The sequence below is a fragment of the Camelus ferus genome, chromosome 19 (genome assembly GCF_009834535.1).
Source record: "Camelus ferus isolate YT-003-E chromosome 19, BCGSAC_Cfer_1.0, whole genome shotgun sequence".
Classification (NCBI taxonomy): Eukaryota; Metazoa; Chordata; class Mammalia; order Artiodactyla; family Camelidae; genus Camelus; species Camelus ferus.
In genome coordinates, this window is record NC_045714.1 from 20,446,371 (window position 1) to 20,470,492 (window position 24,122).

The 24,122-nt window shown below is 50.0% G+C and overlaps 1 protein-coding gene across 1 annotated transcript in view; it reads right to left on the minus strand.

Annotated features, from left to right (window-relative positions):
• Window positions 1-407: 407 nt before the first annotated feature.
• PCSK2 (proprotein convertase subtilisin/kexin type 2) overlaps window positions 408-24,122 on the minus strand; it is a 218,249-nt gene continuing 194,534 nt past the window's right edge. Inside the window, exons 9-12 of the mRNA XM_032461792.1 lie at window positions 22,594-22,809; window positions 20,449-20,549; window positions 12,198-12,425; window positions 408-1,111 (exon numbers count right to left, since the gene is read on the minus strand). Coding sequence (XP_032317683.1) covers window positions 625-1,111; window positions 12,198-12,425; window positions 20,449-20,549; window positions 22,594-22,809 — 1,032 coding nt within the window. The 3' untranslated portion in view covers window positions 408-624. The remainder of the gene's footprint in view (window positions 1,112-12,197; window positions 12,426-20,448; window positions 20,550-22,593; window positions 22,810-24,122) is intronic.

A 24,122-nucleotide genomic window follows, 5' to 3' on the forward strand; every position in this document is an offset into this window, starting at 1 on the left:
TGGTGGTAAGGTTTCCAACGCCCCTGCTTTCTGACTCTCTCTTCCCCGTCTGGTAATTAGGGCTCTCAGAGATGGCATCTTTTGAATCATGCCACCTTCATCTACATCACTGAAAAATCTTGCTAAGTCAAAACGTCTTTCCCCAAAGGATGTACAGCCTCTGTGCTTTACATCAGAGACCCAGATCTCACCCTCTGTCATAATCTTGGATTCTCTCTGTAAGTAACGGATCCTCAGTTGAGACCATGAATAAATGTCCTCGGAGTCACCGTGTGTGCAATTTTAGATGCATTCTCTTCTCTTCTATGAAAGAAAATGGAGGGGAAAGCTGTCCCAGGGCTGTTTGCAGGATGTCACCTACCTGAATGACACAAATAAACAACTTCGAGTCACAAATAGGAAATAGGTGTTGGTAGGAACACTGTATTTGGGGCATAGAATAGAAAAGATTGCTTCCATCGTAATGAAAATCATTGACAGTGAGCAAAGCTTCAGATCAAGAAGTTGGAATCGCTTGTGTTGGGGGGACAGTCATCGCGGGGTGCCTGGCAGGGTGTGGAGCGAGGACCGAGAGGCGGAAACGCGGGCAGGAGGTGCGGCGGCGGTGGCGGCCAGGCGGCGGCGCTAGTTCTTACCCAGGATGCTCTTCAGGCTTCTCTCCACAGCTTCGTCCAGCTCCTCCTCCAGCTCCTCCTTCTTGGACATGGCCAGCTTGGACTGGTAATCCCTCACCACCTGGTCAATGTAAGGCGCGCTCTGCGTGCCGTGTAGCATCAGTGTCCACTCCTTCAGCACCCCCTTCTGGGGCGCGCTCCCCACAAAGCCCAGCTCCAGGGTCCAGGTTCCTCGGGCGTCCTCCCCCCAGGTGTGGGTGGTCATGAAGGGCCACTTGTCGAAGCCCACCTTGGAGTCGTCATCCCTCGGGCGCCGGCTCAGCAGGATGGACTTGGTGCCCATGGGCGACGTCATGTTGATGTTCAGGTCTCCTCTCCTGGTCGCGTTGACCGTGATGACAGCTTGGACGTGCTCCAGGTAGCGGACGAAGTTTTCCTTCCCTTCACATGCGTCGGTTGTGAGTGTCAGCACCAGTTTGCCAGTGGATGGTATTTTCCTGAGGGCAAAGTGATGGGGAGATGTGGTCAGGGGAGGGGCACACCATCCCGGGGCTTCTGAAGACAGCTTAGGGGGCGGGAAAGAGCAGAGGCTTTGGGGTCATTCTTACAGCAGCTGTGTGACCTGAGCCCATCACCTACACTCTCTGAAGCTTCTGGGTCCAAGGGGGATGTAGCAATGCTGTTGACACCATTCCCAGTTCTCCTAAGTCACTTCTGGGTTCACCTGCAGCCGCGGCTCCTGTGGCCGCTGACTGCATCCCACCTCAGGTATCAGCATCTCCCACCTTCTGTCCTGGAGCTCTTCCCTGCACTGTGGGAGCTTCCTCCGCCTGTGTGCAGGCTGGCCCCAAAGCCTCAGCGATATAATCTTGTAGGGAAAACCCTCTACCGATGACTGACAGAAGGTGGTGAGTAAAATATACCCTGGCTTCCCGGTTCCCAGTAGGGACAACTCAACGTCCCCAGTGGGATTGAGCCTAGTTGCCCTTGGTGGCAACGTGCCTGTCAATGCATCATCAATACATTCTTCATTGGATTGCTTCCTCCTCCCTGTTGACATCTCTACCACACTTGTTTTCCATGAGATCATCTCTCAAAAAACGGTCAGCACCCAAGTACCTTCAGGGTCTATTTTTGGGGCAACCCAGACCGAGACAAGAGCGTGTATGCTTTTCTTTTAAAGTACTAAGTACCTTGATAAAGAGAGATTATTGCTAATGTGATTGTTATTACTATCATTAAAACAAAAGCTGAAGTTGGATTGATTAATCCTGATGAAGAACAGACCGCCGAGTGATCAGGGGAATTTGGGAGTCTCGTTAATCGTAGAGCTGGAGCCCCATGGAGGGTCAGCTGTCTTTCCATACACCTGATCTCCTTTCTGGAGATGGCCTCCTTTGAAGGTGAGATGTGTGAAGGTTCTTGCACCAGAAATGTAGTAAAGGAAGCTACATTTGAGGATTACATGGTGTAGAGGAAATACTACAGACTTCAGAAATAAATCTATTTGGGTTAGAATTCTGCTTCTATGCTTACTGGTCAGGAGAGCTTGGGCAAATTATTTAAATCCTTGAAGTCTCATGTCACTGTGGGTGGGTCTGGTGAGAATGAAAAAGGCCACATGGGAAAGCACCGAGCCCAGTGCCTGGAGCACGGTCCCACTTCCCTCCCCTGGCCCTTTGCCCATGTTAGTATCCCCCCCGAACATGGCTTTTATTTTGGAGAATAAATCGGTGCATATTTTTAAACACATATCTTGTAAAGCACATCTACAAAAAGATGCTAGCCATACACCCAGCTCAGAGCCAAGCCTTGGTTCTCTGCTGCCCTTGGAACCAAGGTGACAAACCTGGGAGGCTGGCTGGAGATGCCCAGCAGCTCACTGATGAAGGTGAGGAACTTAAAAATATATACATAAACAGCTTCACGGAATCCTGCTGTGTGTGCTCTGCAGGACTCTGACGCTGAAGGATGCATCCACTGGCCATGGCGATCCAGGGATGGTGGTGGAGGTGGGGTCCCAAGCACGAGGTTCTGGGGAAATCATCCAGTTTGGTGGAGAGCAGGCATTAGGCCAGCTTTGGAGATGTGAGGATGGCGAGCCACTAGCTGGACCTCTCAAAGAAGATGCTACTTACTCAGAACAGGATCAGAACCTTAACAGGTGAGCTGATGAATGCTTAAGGATCGTGCGGGCTTCAGCCTGCATGCAGGCAGAAAGCCATGTGGGGGAGACTAAAGGTCCAGTTGTGGGCAAGGCGTCTGAACTGTCTGAGTTCATTTTCCTTACCTGTACACCGGGAATATGACTTCCTACCTTGAAGAGTGGCTGTGAAGATAAAATATGTACACACATTCATATGCATTGTACATTTACAAATGTCTAGACCGGCGCTCACCAACAGAACTTTCTGCAATGCTGGAAATGTTCTGCATCTGTGCTAATACGGTAGCCACTGGCCAATTGTGGCTCTCGGGCACTTGGAATTGACAAGTATGTGTGAGGAGCTGAACTTTTAATGAATTTAAATTTATTTAATTTTATTAACTAGCCGCATGTGGTTGGTAGCTTCCGTACTGGATAGCAGAGAGCTAATCGTTTGAGTTTGTTCAATCTGAACCTGATCAAGACGCCACCACCACCCAGAACCTCTCTCAGGCTTCTGTTTCGAGCACAGTCTGTTTGTGCCCTGGCTCACAGGCTCTAGGAAAAGCACTTGGGAAAACTGGATCCTGTTATGCAGGTTTTCCAACTACCTTGCAGGAGGCTTCTGGAATGTCCTGAACCTTAGCTGTGAGTGAAATGCCACATTTTATGACTGGGTTTCTACAAAAACAAGCAGGCAGTTCCAGAAAGGAGGCTTTCCTTCTAGAGTTGAGCTTCAGGGGCTTTGGAAGTCCCTGAGACGTACACCTGGAGACAACAGAAGCTGACAGTGATGCCCAGAGCAGGGAGAGAGGCCTTGGCTGAGTCCTGTGTTGCATCTGAGTCCCTTTCGTGTCTTGCAGGACAGCCCGCCTTGAAAAATTCAAGAAGGAAATTCACAAGCCAACGGCCAGAGGCTGTTACCCTGCAGAACAGCCATCCTGGGTAATTTAAAGCATTACCAATCATTTGTCACGTGCTGTAGTCACTGTTGTCATCAGGATTCAAAACACAAGCTAGATTCTAAAAAAGTTTATTTCTGTCCCCATTTGCACCCAGGTCACTGACGGACTAGAGTTCACACAGTGACAGCCTCTTTATAAGTCAATTTGTATTAACTCTGGCAGAGAAGTGACATTGCTTTCCTGGGGAAAATCTGAAAAGATTTCTTTGACTGGCTAAGAATCAGAGATGGGAATGGCCACTGTAGCTGGAAATTGGAAGCTGGCAGTTTCTGTAAATGAACAAGGTCCCTCACTCAAGAAAGAAGTTATCCCAGGGCTGGGATGACCTCTTACAATAGGAGATCTGGATTGGGCTAAACCTGAGAGCCTTCAAGCACACCCTGGCGCAGGGGACTTCCCTGGCTGATGGCCGGGTTCCCTCTACAGCTGTGTGAGCTTTGGCTGCTAAAGGCTCTCAGCTGCCCCTTTCTCTGCAGAATCGCCCTCAGGCCCTGGGAGCTGCCTTATCTGGGAGGTCATATGTTCTGCCCATGCTGGTGCCTGGCTGATACGGGGATGTATAAGGCCAGCGCCCTTGCCTCCAAGTGGGGCAATTTTGTGGTCCTATTGATGCTCCAGAGCCCCGGTAGATCAGGCCACACCCACATGTTACCTGATGCCACATCTGGCTCAGCTGCCTTCTGCCCATCCTGAGCCTCCCACTCCCTTATGGTTCTTCCTGGAAAGCCCCCCCTCAATACATCGCATACACATGAACTCATCCTCAAAAATCTGCTTCCAGGCCACCCCACCCAAGACCGGTGTTATCTGTTCCTAGAGAGCAGATTGGGAAGGAAATAACCATATCCCTCTGCTCTGCCGTGGAGGCCTGTTGGCTGTTCATGGCACATTAACCCTACAAATGTGTCTCTCTTCCACCATGTGGGGTCAGCCACTCCCACTTACTTCTTTTGCTTTCTTTAGAAAGCCGAGTTAAATAAAAAAGCCCCTTGAGAAGCTGCTGTAGGGACAGACCTGGGCTGGGGACAGCCCTGTCACATAGCACATCACAGGGGTGCCCGGGATTCTAGGCCTTGAAGCAGCCCTGACAGCAGAAGGAGGGAGGCGGGCATGTCCCAGGCTGGCTGTGCTTCTCCCAGGAGCCCCGGGGGTCACGGGGCAGGCATTAGCGACAGGGACAAGGAGAGAGAGGATGGCAAGGGTGACATGGGGGAAGTGGAACAAAGGCTGCCCATTGCCAGATCTCAGGGTCTTGCTTGAGAGCTGGGAAGGTGAGGGGAGGCTGAGAGAATGATTGGAATTTCACCATGCACCTGGAGAGGCAGAAGGACAGGCTGGAGCGGGAACGGCTGGTTAGGACTCACAAATTATCCCAGAAGCCTTAGGGGCCAGAAGTCCTTCCAAGGACACCTGGGCCCCTGGGGAGACTGGCTTCTTTTAGCACCTGGAGGAACTGCCTGCTCCCCAAACGCCCCATCTTGACCGGCCAGGTGAGCTGCTCACTGCCCGCATGGGGCCCCTGGGAGGTGGCATCCCACTGGACTCTCCTTGGAATGTTAAGTCACTTTGAAATTGACTTGAAATGGAAAGTCTGGTGTGAAGCCAAGCGGCAGCAAGGTTGGTAGGAAAGAAACACCACCCCTCTCACAGGTGCGCTGGCATCAGGGGCCTGGGAGCAGTCCTCGTGGGTGTTTCTCACCCTCTTCTTGCTGCCTTGTGTGTTCTGACTTTCCTTCCACGACCGTGTGTAGCTTTTATAGGAAGAAAAGGAGTACGATTCATTCTTATTTTAAGGGAACAGGGGACAGGTGCTCAGGAAAAGTCAGTTTATAAGAAGATTGAAATAGGAGATGGTGGTTTGTGAAACCGAAGGCAACTCTGCAGAGACCCTCAGCTAGCCCCAGAGGCCACGTCCTGGAACACATTCACTGCAGAAAATGAGGCACCCACTGGAAGGGATGAGCCACCCTCTGAACTTTCAGAGAATATGTACCAAAGCCTGGTGCCCAAGTCCTATAAGGGCAAACTGGGGGGCCCAGGTGTATCTTACCATCTTCATTTTATTGCATAGTGCGGCAAACGAGGGCTCAGTGGCTTTGTGCCTAGAAATGGGCATTGCTTTCCGGGGGCCTGCGGACTGCTCTGTGGGCTCTCAATCCTCAGCTGTGTGATAAAAGCAAGTCGTTACGAAGCTGTAGTTGTGTTGCTAGAATAGTGACTGGAATAATGAGAGCTGTGCTTCCCCAAGTGCCTGGGACATCTGCTACGTGGCGGTCACTTAAGAACAACAGCGGTCACTGTGATGTTCTCTCTTTCCCACGTCACGTTGTCGGGGGGGGGGGCGTTAACTCACACAGGAGACACTGCGGCTCAGAACTGACCTGTGCACATCCACGCAGCCGAGAACGCCCTCTTCTCTCTCTCCCAGGCTGCTTCTGGCAGTCACACCAGGTTTGAAAACTGATTTCCACATTCATTTAAAATCCAGAGTTTGCCACACCCTTCAAGGAGCTGAGTGAACCAGGGAGGGTGGGGGCGGCCGGCACAGGATAGTGTGCTCTGGGGACATGTGGCCTCTGCCGGCGGGGCCTGAGTTTGCTGCACTCACTGCACTTGGCTGGTCCAGTGCAGATGCTCCCAGCCAGTTCTATTTTCCCTTTTATTTCAGTCAAGCACCCTTCACTGACTCTCCTGATAAAGCCTCTTTAGAAAATTGCTTTTCAAATTGACTGCCTCTCTGGGAAGATTAACACCAAGGAAACTCATAAACCTGACAGTTGCCGCTCAGCGGCTCAGCGGCTGTTTCTGGGCAGCCCCACACATCAGAGAAAGTGCCAGCTGCCAGGGCTGTGGACCCCTCCATCCTCGTCCCTGAGAAGTTCTATTCCAGGTGATAAAAAGCTTCTTCTGCCAGAGGCACAGCCAGCCTGGGCGTTGCACTCAGGACCTCCTGGTCCAGTGCCTGAGTTCCCTGACAAGCATGCCCGCCCCAGACCGCACTCAGCTGCATCTGAGAACAAATCCAGGTGAGGGGTGGATGGAGGAGCAGGGGGCACAGAGGGGCTGCAGAGCCCTTCCTGCAAAGCGGGGCCACCCCCTGGAATTTCTCTGCCTCTTCTGGAGGTCCTACGGCCACTGTTTAGACATCTTGCTTGTGCCCAGGTGATGCCAGCTGAATATTCAGTCATTCCAACAATACCAGTCAAGTGACTGCTAAGTGCAAAGTGTTGTTCTAGGCACTGGGGACACACCAGTGAACAAGACGCATGAGGCCCCTTCCTCGTGGAGCCCGAGGTGAGTTAGTGTTGGAGCAGCTGTCGAGGTTCCTTTCATTAAAATCAGTGCTGCTGATTCTGGATGAGTTCCCGGCCAGTTGTGAGCTGTTGGGAAGGTCTCATCTCAGGGCCTCAGATTCCTTAACTGTAAAATGATGGAGTCAGACAGCCTATTTCCAGTGTTGCCTCTGGCTCCAAATTCAACACGTATATGGATGATGACAGAGTGTTCAGTGTTCTTGGAGCTAGAAAGAAGTGGTCGCTCATCGCGGCCCGTATCCGAGCAGGACCTTGTGGGGCCTTCCCGGGACAGACTCCTCCCCCACATCCTCTGCTGTAGCTCCTCTCCAAAGTACCCAGATAACAGCATCTCATGCATATTTCCTGAGTTTCGGGGTGGGATATAGCTCAGTGGCAGAGCATGTGCTTGGCATGCTTGAAGTCCTGGGTTCAATCTGCAGTGCCTCCACTAAAAAAAAATTCCTGAGTTTTTCAGACACCAAAAACCATGACCAAATGGAAGAAAGGTACTCCTTGATGATCATGAGCATGTGGCCCCAGGCCTTCTGGCACCTGAGGATTCATCACCATCAACCAGTCAGAATTGTGCACAGCTGATCACATACCCCGGGACTCCCCGCCCTCAGCTCACCTTTAAAAAGGCTCAGCTGAAACCCTTTAGGGAGTTTGGCGCTTTTTTTGGGGGGGTCATGAGCCCCTCGTTCTTGTTGGTTGATCCTGCAATAAACCTGTTCCTGCTCCGAACTCTGACATTTCCTCTTGTTTGGCCTCACTGTGCCTTGGGCACTCGCGTTTGGTAACAGGCTCACGTTTCCACGTCGCCCTCCCAGATGCACAGAGTGTGAGGATCTGTGCGGACCTGTTTGTCCAGGGCAGTCTTGGAGAATAAGGTCTGATATCAACATGTGCCTTGACCGACAGGGCCCCAGGGCTCTTCCCCCTAAACACCGCAGCCATGGCAGCTTTTGTTAACTGTGGACGTAGCCGATGCGCAACCAGCTGTCGATCCTGCTCTGGTCACACTGCGCACTGCCCGCGAGAACGTTCTGGCCCCCGCCTGCTGCTGGCCCAGTGTCTGCAAAGGCACGAACGCCGGCTTTCCCTTGGCGAGTCCCTCTTTGCAAGTCTCTCCCTCTTCGCAGTGAGAGAAAGAAGTTCCAGCGCCCAGGGCTTTGCAGACGGAGTTGCCGGCTCTGTGAACCAGGGCCTTTTGCTTTATCTTTCTGAGCCTGTTCTCTCACCCAGTCTCCTGTGATTAAGTCAGACAGTAGAAGAAGGTGCCGGCCCAGGGACTGTCCCGGAGCCGTTGTGAGCAGGTGGCAGCTCTGTGCCCGCCTTCTCCTAGGGCCGCCCGTAGGCAGACAGCTGTCCGGGCTGCCGGCATGTCCTGTGGTCTGGGCGTGGGGCTGAGCAGGGGGTGGAACAAGCCAGGCCCTGGCCAGGCTTCCTCGCCGGCTCCACAGCGACCCGCCCCTTCCCGGGGCTGATGTATGAAACCCGCACTCTCCGTTCTGCCCGCACCGGGTCCAGCCCTCCTGCCACGGTGTCTCTGTCGGCTGCGCCTTAGAGCTGAGCTGTCCAAGACGGGAGCCCACGAGCCGCACGGGGCTCTTTCAACTTAAAGGAGCTGAGCTTAAGTCAAGCAGAAGCTTTGGTTCCCTGGTCACCCTCATTCACACTTTGAGCGCTCCACAGCCACAGGCTATTGTATCGAACTCTCAGATACAGAGCATTCCACCGCTGCAGAAAGTCTCCTGATGCTTCTGAATCACTCTGAGAATTATTGTGAACTCTAGCAAGGGGAACGCAGCTGTCAACCGCCATTGCATGTTGACTGCGGGTAACGTAGGATTCATCACTCAGCTCCCCGTTTGGACGGTGGTTCCCTAGCTTGGCTCTGTCTGCAGACCCTGGCCTGGACGGGGTCACTGGAAGAGCAGGTAGGGAGTGTGGGGAGGGGGACCGCCCCCAGGTGGGTGTTTCAGAGTCCCCAGGGGGAATTGTTATTGAAAGAAGCCCTCCAGACCCGATGTGCGCTGACCCTCACCTCCTCCAGCAGAGAATCACTGAGGCGCACTGAGAGGCCCCTCGCAGGGGGAGTTCTGGGGTCAGAGGGCCTGGATTCAAATCCTAGTTTGGGCGCCGAGTAGCCGGGTGACCTCAGGCTGCCCTTCTCCCCCCTGAGCCTTTTCGCACCTGCAGGGACACCTCCCAGCTCACAGCGGGGCTGCTCTAATGCAGAGCCTGACACACAGCGGGGACCACCGAGCTCAATGTCATGTAATGAAAAGCCCAGGGTTTGGATTCAGATGGGCCTTGTCTCAGGTCCTGACCTGCCCTTTGTGACCTTGAGCACATTTCTTTCTGCGGCTCAGCGTCCTCCCCTGTAAAAAGTCACGATCGCACGTACCTCCTGCGCTGATGAGGATTCAGTACAGAAGGTGTATGTAAAAGGCCTCAGGCCAGGCACATAGTAGGCGCTTCTCCCTGAGACATAACATGGGTAATTTGTCGTTAAAACTGCAAAGTATTGACATCCTGACTGTTGAGGTGAGGCACACCCTCGACACCAAGGGTGGCTGTGACACTGATGTGTATGTAAAGTGTACAACATAGAGCAGGCTCCCCACAAAAGTCAGTCCCTTCCTTCGCTTACACTTACAGCCTCAGGGACCTGGATCAGGTCAGCCAACCTGTTTGGGTCCCTGGGAAGCCTGTCTTCCCAAGCAGAGGGTACCAGGACGAACAGAAATGATGTGTGTGCACGGCAGCTTCCGGAAAACCGGTAGGAACTCTGCAGAGCAGCTATTGTTCTGTATTTTAAAATATTTTATATTTTGTGCAGCTCTGTTTTAAAAGAAGTGATTACATTGGGCTAAAGCTTTGTTTTCCCACATTGTGCCGCTGGGAGCTGCCTTTATGAGATCATGGACTGGTCCGTGGGAAGATACACACGGCTCTGCCGTAGCCACTCGGTACCACTTCCTGGGAGCTCAGCGAGAGGACAGTGAGGACACTGGCCCGTGGGAGGATGCTGTAGGTTGCAAGGATACACAATTTTGAATTCATGCAAGGGTCAGGCAATTACTGTATCCAAAATTCTAGGAGATTATTATTATGTAATTCTAGGGGATTATTATCCACAGGTGTGACACTGGAGTGTTTAAAGGCATGGAGGAGGGGAAAGGCAGGGTTACATGTGCGGTAGCCAGCTTTGTGAGAGCTTGTTGTCCCAGTAAAGCCTCCCAGCAGCCTGGGGAGGAAAGAGATACCAGCTCCACTTCACTGGGGAGGAGAGAATGAAAAGGCTATTGTTTCAGGGTGGTAAAAATTTAGGTGGAAAAAACGGTACGTATTAATTTTCACTAACTTCTCAGAGGAATGTAGCTTCTTTTTTGATTATGAACACAGGCCACATGCCCGAGGAGTATGTGGCACTTCCTCAGAGTTTGTCATCAAATGGCCCAGAGGTTTTCATATCCCATCACAATCACTGAAGGCGTCTTAAAGCAGCATTTCAGTCCTTATCACTGCTCTGAAATTATCGTGGCCATTAGACTTGCCACCATGAGCTTTTTACTTAATGTGTTGCTAAAAGAAGGACACAAATTACTTCATTCTCAAATTTTTAAAACAAATTTTTGTAACTGATTTTCAGCATTCATTGACTTCCTTTGTAGTCCTATATGTTTTATCTTAATGTAGTTAAAAGCATTATCCTGAGATGCAGTCCACAGACTTCACTATCCTGCCCAAAGGGCTCAGGGCACGAACACTGAGAATGACTAAAGCAGAGGTTCAGGGAGGTCGGAAGTATCGTCCAGCCTGGTGAAATCAGGACCTGACTACAGCTCAGGGTGACTGACTGCAAAAGCTGCAGAGAATCCGGGACCAAAGGGAGCGGTAGGGAGGAGGTACCGCGACAGGGTCTGGTTCTGGCCAAGCTCAGGTGATCAATAGAAATAAGGCTGGGTCGGGGTAGTTAAAGAGACAGATTTCATGACTATTTACATGACATACATCACGGTGCAGTCTCTCAGTGGAATACTACCCTGCAGTGAGAATGAACGAGCTGTTACTCCGCCCAACAATGGGACAGATCTCATGAAAATAATGTTGGATAAGAGAAACTGGACATAGAAACACCCACTGCACGTGACTCTAGTTAAAGTCCAAGAAGTGGCAAAGTTAACTTACAGGAACAGGAATGAAGACAATGGTTGTCCACGGCATGTGGGGGTTAACTGGAAGAGGGCACGAGGGGTCTTTTGAGGGTGATGGCATGTTCTGTCAGTCAATCAGGGGTGGTTACTCAGTTGTATACATTTATCAAAATTCAAATAATACGCTTAAGCTCTGTGCATGTCACTGTATGTAATTAAAAATAATAATGATGAGAACTGTTATTTCATCTTACTGATGGACCAGTGAGGAGAGAAATAAAGAGGGTTCCTTATTGTCCAATTTTCTTGCCATGATGGAAGTTGGAAGGGAAGTAGGTACACATGACGGGCCCAGTGGCTCCTGTGTGGGGAACCCTGCACTCAGCTCCCTCCAAAGGGCTCTCCACCTCACCCAGAATCAAACCAGGTCCTTATACCGCCCCACAAGTAGAATGAATACATAGTGTTACAGTCCCAGGACAGAACACTGTTCAGTAATGAGAGTAAATGCACTACAAATACACACTAAACACGGTCAAGTCATCCTGAGTAAAATAACCTAGCTACAAGGGACAATATGACGTACGATTCCATTTATATGAAGCATAAAATAAGCAAAATAATCTATGGACTTAGAGGGATGGGTTTGACTCCTGGGGATATGATGATGGAAAGGGACACGGGGACCTTCTGGGACACTGGTCATGGTGTTTACTGATCTGGGAGCTGGTTACGCTGGTTGATCTGTGCACTTAAAAATGACAGCATAAACCACCGAAACAGAAAAGCGTCACACCTAGAGCAGGGGTTCTGAGGCACCCAGTTGGTCCTATGTAAACGGCGTCCCTGGAGGTGTGTGACACTACAGCTCTGCCTGGAAGCTGGCTGTCCCTGAACCAGTCTAGTGCATCTCGGGATGACACAGAGGGGGAATCTGCTATTGTCCCCAGTGGAGGGGCGCCACCTCTGGGGTACTTTCCACCCGCAGCAGCAGGACTGCTGCCCCCACTTACTCAGGGTCCTGCACGGAGCCTCCCATGCAGTGGAATCTCTCAGGCACGGTTTTCCAGTCTTTAGCCATTTTCACCATGGCGCCTGCATCAAGGACCCCGTAGCCAAAGAGGTGGTTAAACTCCAGGCCGACGCCGTTTCTCCGCCACTGATGCACCTCGTCGTGAAGCTGGTTCCGTTTGGAGGTGAGCACAGTCAGATGCTGAACGTCTCTCCAGGTCAGATCCAGGCTGGGTCCCGGAGGCAGAGAGAGTTTGAGAACAAGGGCAAGTGGGGTGGGAGAGAGGGGGAGAGACCCGATGACTAAGATAGCGCCTAGACCCCTGAAACATCCATGAACCCCCAAGTCAAGGGAAGATTTCCATGCACGATTTAGAATATTGATATACATATGTGTCAATTAAAAAATCTTCCCTTTCTTACTAAGCATATTGCAAATGTGAGCTCTAACACAGACTGAAATGGCTAAAATGAATCAGACTGACAATACGAAGTGCTGGAAAAGATGTGGGGCAGGTGGGCACTTTGCTGATGGGAGTGTGAATTACTGCAAACACATTGGGAAACAGTTTGGCTCTGACTCCTAATGTTGTCCATGTGCTTAAGCTATGGCCCGAAAGTTCCATGTCTAAGCAGGTCTCCAACAAAAAAGGGCATCTATATTCACCAGGCATATGTACTGGGATGTTCAAAGGTGCAAACTGTGAAGCCCCCAAACGCCCATCCACAGTAAAACGACCAACCGAGGGGTATTTATAGGCTGTGGAACATTGTACTTCAATGATCATGGGAAAACTCTAGCTACTTGGAATAATGGGGGTGACTCTCACAATTAGAATGCTGACCTAAAGACACCACAGAGGACAACATACCGGATGACTCCATTTGTGTAAAGTATAAAAACTGGCAAAACGAATCTATGCTGTTAGAAGTCAGGTTAATGGTTAGTCGTGGGGTGGGTGTGCCTGGAAGGGACACAGGGGGCTTCTGGGTGCTGGCAGAGCTCTGTTTCTTGATCTGGGTGTTGGCTACACTGGAGTGTTCCATTTGGGAAATGAGCAGTCAGTTCTTCAAGGGCAGAGACAATAGCTGCAGCTTATTTGCATCCCCAGCGCCCAGGACAGCCCTTGGCACGCTGCTCGTTGAGCGAATAAAGAAGTTTGCTTGCAGATTTGTCTTTGAAAATTGCTGTCTAATGTTATTCAATGCTTGTGTTTTTCAGACTGCAAGTTGTGACCCATTTATGGGCTAGGAAACCAACTGATGTACAGGTTATGTACCTGGGCTGCACAATTAAATCTTCCAGTGCGGACATTTAAAATCCTACTGCCCAGGTCACACCTCAGAATTTAAAATTAAATCAGAATCTCTGGGACTAGGACCCAGGCTTTGGAAATTGTTAACACTTCTCAGGTCATTCCAGTAGACAGCTAAGGTTGCGAACCAGTGGTTTAATGGATGGGATGATCCATGAATGAAATAGAACAGAAAGGGTAATAGCCAGCATGTAACATGAGAAACTGTGTGTGTGTGTCTGTGGTGCGTGTGTGGTGTGTGTGGTGTGTATGTATGTGTGTGGTGTGGGGTGTGTGTGTGTCAGTTGTGTGTGTGTGGGGTGTGGTATGTGTGTGAGTGTGTGTGTGTGCTGAGGTGTGTGTTGGGTTGCATTGCAAAATTTCTCACCGAGACTCATGGTCAAAAAAGTTGGAAAACCCCTGCACTATGTTTCTCCTTAGAGTCCAATGATTCAAAGGACGAGGAACACCATCACTCCTTGATAAAACTGCAACACACTCCACAGTCATTGGTTCAGAGCTTTGAATCAGAGCCAGAAGGTGCTGGTGCTTCATATGCTCTTGATGTGCAGACCTTCAGCTTTGAAAGAGACAGTTTCAAGGGAGGTCACTGCTTATTTGAGAAGTTTAAGAATGTATCATGGACGTGAGTTTGCCTGGACATATGGGCCAGGTGAATGGTGTGAAATTTCCTGAAGTCAATTATGATTAAAAGCTCAGTGTTTTCCTGGAACAGGATTCTGAGTTTATTTAACTTAGAAGTGTCGATGAATGAGGACCTGGTGACCTCCAGGGGATCTGAGGGCTGGCTGGCTCTCATCTTTGCTGGGAGTTCTGTCACAAACATGCTATGCTTCCCAACGCTTGGAGAAGGACCCTGCTAGACATTTCTCCATGGATTTATCCCCATGGGGCAAGAATGTGTCAGAACAAGGATGCTCTCACTTCTGAGAGAAACCAGAGCACAGTCCATATTCCAATGTGACTGAGCTGCTGGCACTGTTTGGACAGCCATTTGCTTATGTCTGAAAAGTAAAATTGGGTCTCTCCTGTTTCCTCCCTTCTGAGCAGTTTCTGAATTGACAGAACGCCATGTAGAACAGGTATCTCACCAGCCTGCTTTGAGCTTCAGTGCTCCCATAGCAGTTTGAGAACTGCAGGTGACACCCAGTACATCATAGAAAATAAATTGACAGAATATCTACACTATAAAAGTCACTGTGTTATAGGACAAGGAACATGACATGTTCTCAAATATTTTATGTAATAGTTGGGAAAATAAGACACCGATATACAGAAAGGTATTGCACAATGAAGAGACTCCATGAGCATCTGTTGAGTGAGTACCACGTCCTGGCTCTACACTAATTCTGGGCTTGTCATAGGAAGGTCTCTGCCCTCTTGGAGCCTACAGCCCAGGGGACAGACAGAAACTCACTATTTAAACAGGGAGGGCTGTCATTCTGGGGGAGTCAGCAGTGGAGCCCCGAGTTATCCCAGCCAGGGGGTCTCACAGACCGTGGTGATCAGAATCGCGTGGGGACTAGTGGTAAATGCAGATTCCTGGCCTCAACACCAGCTGTCCTGAGTCAGCATCCTGGAGGCTGGGGGCCTGAGGATTTGCACTTAAAACAGCCCCTCAGATGATTTTTCTGCACATGGGATGTTTGAGAACATTGGTCTGAGATGGCAGTTCACAACCCTGGCTGCATATGTGAACCAAACACGAAAAAAATGATGATATCAGACAGGATCCAGCGACAGTAATTCCACGGGCTTGTCCAAGCACCTGCGAAAGGCTTGAGCAAACCTGGTCTTGGGGTGGGGGTGCTTCTAATTTCCTGACGGCACCAAGGATGCTCGTTCAAACTGCAGCTCCTGGAGATTCTGAGTCTGTGGACCTGGTGTGGCCCAGGGCATCTATTCTTTACAAGTACTCTAAGGATTCTGATCGTCAGTGAATTTGAGAAACTCTGGTCCAGGGGGTCAGCAAGGATCTCTCAGAAAGTGGTGTTTTAAGCCAAAGTCAAAGGGGTGAGTAGGAATGACTGAATAGAAACACAAGGAAGGGGGAGGGGATTCCTAGGGGAGAGAAGGTCCTGGAAGGAAGGATGTAGAGGCGGGAGAAGGCAAGTGTCATGCGGGTGACAAGCCTACGAGAGCGCAGGAGGGCAGGAGCCCCGTGCGTGTCAGGGATGTGGAGCCGGCAGCTGCGAGGCAGGAGAGGAGGACACATTAGGACACCAGGACTTTGTCTCAGTGACAGACCGTAAGGGCAGAGAGACACATGATCTGATCTCTAAGACCATCACCTGGGAAAATGGAATCGAGGCATTTGGGACTGGAAGGCAGGACCACACTGGTCAGAGGCTGCTGCAGGTGCGACCATGAGGAGCAAAGCTGGGAGCTGCCACAAGGTCATGTGTGAGTAAGCCCCAGGTGAATGATCAGTAGTGGTGACACTTGTGCAGCTGGCAAGGAACTCACTGGTTGGATCCAAGTGCTCATAGGACCCTGTGATGTTCTCGGGTAAACGTTCAGTTGTCAGCACACTGGGCCTAAGCTACTCAGGGTGGACCAGCTGGCTCTCCACTCAGAGAGCCCATCCCCTGAGGTCAAAGCCAAATCCAGGGCAAGACGTGGGGACACACCAAGGCTCCAAAGAGAGAGGTCATGCAGGACAGTGTGGAGAAAACCCTGGGTGGGGGGAGGGTGGGGACCTTGGAACAACAGGTGGGAAGCCCAGGGAGAGACTGGCCTCACGTAGCTGGAAGAGGAATCTTGCATCAGGGAGACCTCGGGAAGGGCTGTTCCCTAAGCCACTTAAAGCTGGTCCTGGCAAGTGAATTTTTTGCCCATGAAGAACTGGTGGCACTGTATCGCCTACAGAACCCTGCACTCGCCAGAACCTGCAGTTGGCTTACTCACTTCCCACTGGTACAAAATACTGACTTTTTTTTTTTTTTTTAAATTTCCCTAATTTGTGAGGATTACCCCTGAAAGACCATTGTCTTTCAGAGTTCTTCTATTTAGGTATCAAATTCTCTGAAGCCCAATTCACATGTTCCTCCTAATAATCAAGACAGCAAAGGGGATTTAAGGAGAGAACAGTTACAAAACTACATTTCCCAGCCTCCCTTGCAGGTGGGGGTGGTCATGTGACAGTTCTGGCTAATGAGAAATAAGTCACTCGGTGACTTTTTGGAAAAACTTTTAAAAAGTGCCAATTCAGCTGATGGATTTCTTTTTTCCCTTTGCTCTTCCCCTTTCCTGGCCTGCAATGTGCACATGATGGCTGGCATTCCAGCAGCACCCAGATCACATGAAGGTCGAGGAGCAGAAATCTAGAAAGAGACAAATTCCCTAATTCGCAGTGGCAACGCCAGTACCCTCACCCCGGGCTCCTTACTTCTGTATTATCTTTCACATAACAGAAAAATAAACCCCTGTCTTGGTTTATCTACTGTTTTTAGATTTCTTGTTTTCAATCTTGATCTAATACGGGCACCCAGTCAGAGGCAAAGAGTCTGATGTTCACACTCTGCACAACAGAACCCTGGTTCAGAGGCTCACAGAGCCATTGCCTTATTCCTGGAGGCCACGCACCCCTGACTGCAGCCCAGCAACGGGCTGGCTGCTCTAGCAGTCCCTGAACAAGGCATTGAAGAGACAGATTCCTGGGCTGTTCATCCCTATGGATTTGTCTTCACTGACTCTTGGCGGAGCCATGGGAATCTATCATTCTCAAACCTCTCCCGGCGCTCAGCTTCACTTGCGACCAGGGAAATGTAAAGGAAAACTTGGGTGCAGTTCGCATGAATACCCACAGGAGCACTGAAGTGCAGAAGGCTTACCAGATGCTGGCAAGGATGTGGAACACCTGTAGCTCTCATACTGCTGGAGGGGGTGTCAGGGACGACACCAGCTCTGGAAAACTACTAGCCCTGTGCATACGTGCACCCCATGACTCAGCTCTTTGAGCCCTCATCACACCAAACAGCAGTGCGTCCACATCTTCACCGAGAGACAGCAGCAGAACGCTCACAGCAGTGTTACTCATAGCAGCCCCAACGTGGAAACAGCCCAAATACCCATTTACACAACGGAGTGGTACTCTGTGAGTGTGAACAACAGCACGGAGGAGTCTCTAAACATAATGTTGGACAAAACAGGGCCTACTGGTAGCAGTCTCGGTGATGGTCTGTTTCTCGATTTGTGTGCTGTTGACCTGGATCTGTTCGCGTTGTAAGAAGCCTTTGAGCTGCACCTAATATTTGTGCATTTTTCTGTGTGTCTGTTACACTTTGATAGCACCCACATGGGAAAATCCAACCCCTGCAAGGGCGGTTTTGGAAACGGTGCTCTAGTCCAATACGTGGGTTGCTTTATTATGGATGGTTCTCCTCGGCTACAAATTTGCCTCCTTATGACATTTACCCTGCAAACCTAGCTCAGCCCTCTAGAACCACCCAGAAACTCAGGGTCATGGAGGGAACTCGAAATATTTGAAGGTGGCAATAATCCCCACCCCCACTAAAGAAATTCTTTGAAATTTCTCGAATATTGGTCACACTGGGAAATGTGAGCAATATTTCCTGTGACTCAAGAAGGCATTTTCAAGCATTTGGCAGAAAAACATTTTATGAAATGAAACAGGAAGGTGGTGACTGGTCAGGACAGAGGAATGGCTTCCCTTTGTCCCCTGGAGCCATGAAAGTGTCATTCTCTCTCTGCCATGGTCCCAATGGGCATACATTTAGGCAGGATAATTTGTTTATTGCATTCACATTGGTTTGGAAAAGCTTTCTCATTGGGCCTCCGGGGGGGAACCAGCTTTCAACTGCTGACACATGTGTCACCAAGGAAGCCCAGTTGCCTTGTCTGAAGACAAAGAGAGATGAGCTGTAGGAATTGTTCTTGGAGCACAATTCCCTTCTGCTCCCTCTGGGCTTTCTCCTGGGGCTATTTCATGCCAACCAGCAGTTCTAACTCATGGCTCCTAGAGCCCCTTTGCCCACAGGTGCAGAAAGACAGAGAAGCCTTGGAGTTTACTTCTCCAGGTGGGGCTCTTAGCAAACGATGGACCAACTAAAGAATCTGGCAGCCCAGCCCCCTTGCCTGGGTATGGAACAAACTCTGAGGCACAATTTACACTCCAGAGCCCCCCACGGGTCAGGACTTCTGAAACAGCATCCCTGCTTGGACTCTCCCCAGCCCTAGCCTGCTTCCTGGGAGCCCTCTCAGTAAATCACTTGCTCCAAACTCTCATCTCAGGGTGTGCTTCCAACTCGGGCAGCTGGTGTTCTGAGGAATTTTAGCGCTGGCTCCCATGATGGGCTTGAACCGCCTGCTGTCACAGATCACCTTTCCCCTCCTTATGGCAAGAGAGAGCATTCAATTCATGACCATCGCTCCAAAGCAAAGGGTGCCTTAGTGGTGACTGCGTTCTCTTCTGTAAGGATATCTGCAAGGGTGCTAAAGAGTGGTGAATACTTGGTACAGAGCCCGTGAATCTGTTTAAAGTCCCAGCAGCCTTGCTCCATTACGTCGATTTATGTAGGTTATCCCTTTGTGTGCATAGAGGCCTAAGCAAGTGACTTTTTGCTTGTCAGAATTCAAGGAGACTTTTCTGCCCTTTTAGATTGAAAGGGGGACCAGAAATCCCTTCTCGTTTTTGGAGCACTCCTGCTCCTGGGTCTCTTTAAGGCGCAGCAGCAAGCAGCAGGCTCCCTCTGTCTGTCTGTTTCCGGCTGGAGTGAGCAAGGCCAGTTCAGACTCCAGGACCCAACAGGCCCTGAGATGAACAGTTTCACCTTCAGAAAATGCACGTCATGTGTAAGTTTTGGCCCCTGTGCTTAATAGGAAGGCTTTGACCAGTGTCCATCTCTCACTTTCCTAAATTTTCCACCTGACTTTTGTTAGAAGAATCGAAGTCTGGGCTCATTCAAAGAAAGGAGTCAATCCCAATTTGAGGCCTTATCCATAAAAGGAGGATAATTATGCCTTTTGTGCTCGAAGGCAGACGGTTGGACTGGATAATCTTTTGAAGTCCTTTCCTATTCTAGGAATCAGCTCTTACCTTCTTTGTGAGTCAGAAAATGCACTGCATATATGGAGAGCCAAGCAGAGTTGCCTGGAGATTGATACTAGAAGTTCTGGTTGCCTAGCAACGGCTGACAGGGATGGGAACTTCCCTTCCCCAGGAGCCTGAATCCAACTTTTTACAAGTTGCTGGTTTTCTATTCTTGGATAACTCCCTACATAGTGGGCATCTGCACTTACACCACATGGGTGGTGCCTGCCGCCACATGCTCACCGCTCAAACACAAGGCCAGCCTCTGGTTTGCACTAAGAGAAGACAGAGGGCCAGGTGGGCAGGGACCTCCACTGATTCTCAAACCCAGGTGTGCCCAGCAGCAGCCACGCTGTGTGGCCTCTCTGCGGGGAGTAGGATCAGAGGGGATGGGGCTCCTCTCACTGGTGGCTGGAAGGCTTCTCAGCAAAGCCCATTTCTTGGTCTACACTGTGTAACTTCACCCACCTTGTCTCAGTGAGTTCACTTTATAAATGAACAAACCTGGGGTGAGAGTGTCCTGTTTGCCACGTGTTCTGAATACTTTGCTGGGTACCCAGCTGAGCAGTGGTTTTCCCTCATTTGGGAATATTATTAGAGTGAAGTAGCCCAGGGACCCACAGAAGATGAAGGGAAGTTTTCATAAAGAAAGCATCTACATGCCCCTGTGTGTGGTTGGGTGCTGGGCTCCTGGGCTCTCCCAGGGATGTAGTTTTGTGGTGTGTGTGTGTGTACCATTTAGAAATGCCCACCAGAGCTCCTCGCCCTGGCCATTCACAGACTCTCACACCCACTTTAGCCGCCATAGACACCTGGTGTTGGGTAAAGAGACACAAGTTAGTCCTCCCTGCAGAGCCGGCCCTTGGTCCCGAGCTGGAAACATACTTAGCCTCTAAAGCCAGCGCGAACACTCCTGCTGCCTCAGGAGCAGCTGCAGATGTCCCGGAATGCCTCAGAGTGCAGTTGCCGTACAGATCTGTGGTTGCCTGGAAGGGAAGAGGTTGAGTAATGAGTGAATAATTCACACTATTTTGAACCCCAAACAACATGAGTAGAGGATTTTCTATCTCTTACTTAAACTCTACTTTGTTCTGAAGAAGATTAAGATGAAGGCAAGGATAAGCTCAGTACTCATGTATCTACTTTGCCATACATTTTATCTGAGCGTCCTAGTAGCCCATGCAAAAAAACCACTCAGTTATATTTACAGTGTCCTCAAGATAAAAGCTAGTCAATTGTTCAGAGAAGCATATCTGCAGCTGTTCTAGAAACAAGAGAGACATTTATTTTCTGGATCCTAAAAGGAAACATAGTTGGAGAGAGACAAGTCAACATCACCACCATAGTCAATGCAATGGTGAGTTTTCTTGCATTAGGATTGGCTCCAAAAACTCAAGGGCCATTTCATCAGCATTTATTTTCCCTCAGGAAAAAGGGTGGCATTCCAAAAGAGGAAAGACTAAACATGCTCAGCTAAAGTTTGCTAGAGGGACAGGCCATGAAGGAGAAAATGTTGTGTTCTCTGCATCTAAAAGTCACAGAGAGATTCTGATACGTGTTCAGCAAGATGACCCTACACGAGTGATCACCTCCACAACTGTTCTTAAGGGGGAAGACTGACCAGCTGAGTTTTAAAAGACTTTCACAAAGAGAAAACTCTCATTTGTGATGTTTGTGAGAACCAGGGTATTCATTAAGCTCATATATAAATCACAGGAGTATTCCTTCCTCCTGTTTGTCTGTAGGCTCCTCCAGGGGACCTGTTATCTGGAGGAACAAAGCATCAGGGAGGTTTCAAGGCATCTCCTGAGGGAGAATGACAACATTCAAGGAGAACTTAAGGCCCTTCCCCAGCTGTAGTAGACCGAGTCCTAGACAGGAGTTGAGGACAAAGTGACACCATTGGGAGACCCTTGGGGCAGGGAGTGGGGCTTTGGGGGGAAGCACTACAAACAGAACATGGTGGGGGGCCCTCACTTGTTCTTTCCTGCTCTGCTCTTCTCCCTTCCTGCCCACAGAGCTCGTGGGATGAGAGAGGGGGCAGGTCCTTCTGCTTGGGAGGAACTGGTAGAGTCTCCGTCCTTCCCAAGGCTGGGGGAGCCAGGGGACTCACGGAGGGAGCCGGGCTAAGGTATGTGTCTCTTGTCGGGGAAGGGCTTCTCCTGCTCACCTGAGGGCCTGGCCAGCTCGTCAGGCCCTGGGACCAAAGTGCTAGCTGATAATGACTGTGTCCTGGTTCCTGCCTCCTCCCAGCTAGGGTGGAGGCAAGGGCTGTCAGGATGGAACTCAGCATGACTGTTGAACCGCCCACTAAATTTCTGGCGTGGAGGTCCGAGGAAAGGCTGCTATGCCAGTGAAATGCCCAGAGAGGAAGAGATTCAAAAACACGCCTTATGTTCTCCAGGTGTGTATTTCTGAGGGGCTTGGAAAATTCACCATTAGACCTAGTTGCCCAGGAAGGAAGAGCTGCTCAGAAAACTGTAATAAATAATCTAAGCCTGTGATTCTGAACCTTTTTGCTTTCTCACTCACGGACCTGTTTTAAAATGTGATGAGCTACACTGCTCTTCCTTTGAGAAAATACACGTAAGCCCAATGTGGGGAGACTCATGGACCCAGGACAGTCCATCCACGGATGCTATTCTTAAATTACTGCAATAAATGGATGGGTTCTTGGCTCAGAATGGTGCTGGTGTGATGCCCCGGTTCTTAACAGCAGTTCTCCTTCTAAGCTCTGTGCTGGGGCTTTTCGGTAAACCGGAGTGCATCACTGTGCGGCAAAACAATGAGCAAGAAAACGTATGGAAAACGAGCGGGCAGAGGTCATCACGTTCTTCCTTATCGTACGTCTCTACCTTGATGACAAAGCATCATCAGCCCGGGAGGGGACAGATCGCCCCTCAGAACCGGCGCCGACCCTCTGAGGGAAGGCGGGCGAGCGCCTCCTCCCGTGACGTCACAGCCTGCGCCTGACGTCACACAGCGTCGGCGTGCATCCCCAGCCTCGCGCGGGGCGGGCGCCGCACTCACCACGCCGGCCTCGGGGTTCTTCTTCCTCCCGTTGCTGAAGGTGGAGGCCAAGGTGGAGGAGCAGCTCTCGTCGTACAGGGCGGTCCGGCCGTCGTTGATGGCCGAGTTGATGGAGATGGTCCACATGCTGGAGGCGTAGCCGTCGCAGTTGCAGTCGTCGTAGCTGCCGCCGTCCCCGGAGGCCCACACGTAGATGCTGCCTTTGCCCCCTCGGCCCTGGGGGTAGGGAGGGGGGAAAGGAGAGACGCCACGGGCTGCAGGGGTCCAGGCCTGGGAGTCGGGACTTGGGCTTCTGCAGCAGCTGAACCACAGGACCAGATTCGTTCTATCTGCCTTTGAAAACCACTGTCCTTCTGGTTAGGCGCTGCAAGAATTTTCCTTTTCCGGGAGGATGCAACATAAAAAGTCACCTGAATTTACAATTTAAGCTGGGGATAGCAAGGCGAGAAAAGCTGGAAGAATCTCCTTATAATTTCCAAATGAACTGCTTTTAAAGGCAGTACATCCTCATGAAAAAAGTCAAAGTATAGGGGGAAAAATGAAAAAACAAAACCCCTAGATGTAATCATTATTATCCTATTATGTATTCTTTTAAGCAAAAGTGCAAGTGTACCTATAAATTTATACTTAGCGATATAAGATACAAAAGTATTTATATGTAGCTTCGATTTTATATATAGTTATATATATTTTACATAAATTTACATATATGTAGATACAGTAAGTATAAAATAACACGTTTACTTACAGATTATGTAAGTATATATGTTGGTGTATATATATATAATATACAATTGGATCATATTAGAATTCTTTTAAACACAATATTATGCATTTTACCTGTGTAAGGGAACACCAAATATAAGAAGAAAGTCTAATACGATCAGGTAAAACACACAACAGAAATAACTGTAAACATAATGATATGTACAATGATTACCACCATATGCTAATTGGCTACAACCCACAAGTTTAGTTATACAGATGCCTACAGTTTGCATGGCTCTTCTGTTCAAACCACGTTTTTAGTGCCTAGGTTTTTCTCCCCCTGTTCTCTGTCTTCTAAAAGTATTCTCTCATCTCCACAATCCAGGAGCGGCTATTGCTTCTGGTTTCCTACCTTCTGACCGCAGGGGAGTAGGCCTGGGGTTACTCTGCTTTCCCCTGGGGCTGGGCTGAGGGGAGGAGGGCAGCCAGTGTGGGAGGTCCAGTCCTGCCCAGGGTGCTGGGTCACCCACCCTCTAGGGCGAGGAGACACAGAAGCCACGCAGAGATAGTGTGTCCCTGTCCACGGTCCTGACTCAGTGCTGTAAGAGCGGTGGTGCCAGAGGGAAGGGGAAGACTGGGTTACCTCCAAGCTGTCTGCCTCCTAACAATGAGAAGTGACACTTTGATTGCTTCTAAACAGAGTCGGAGTTAATTAGCCTGTGACTGAGTCGATACATCAGCAAAGACTGGCTCAGCCACCAGCTGCGAACTGTCCTCAGCCTCTTGGAAAATCTATGCTGGAAAACCACCCAAACAGGCAA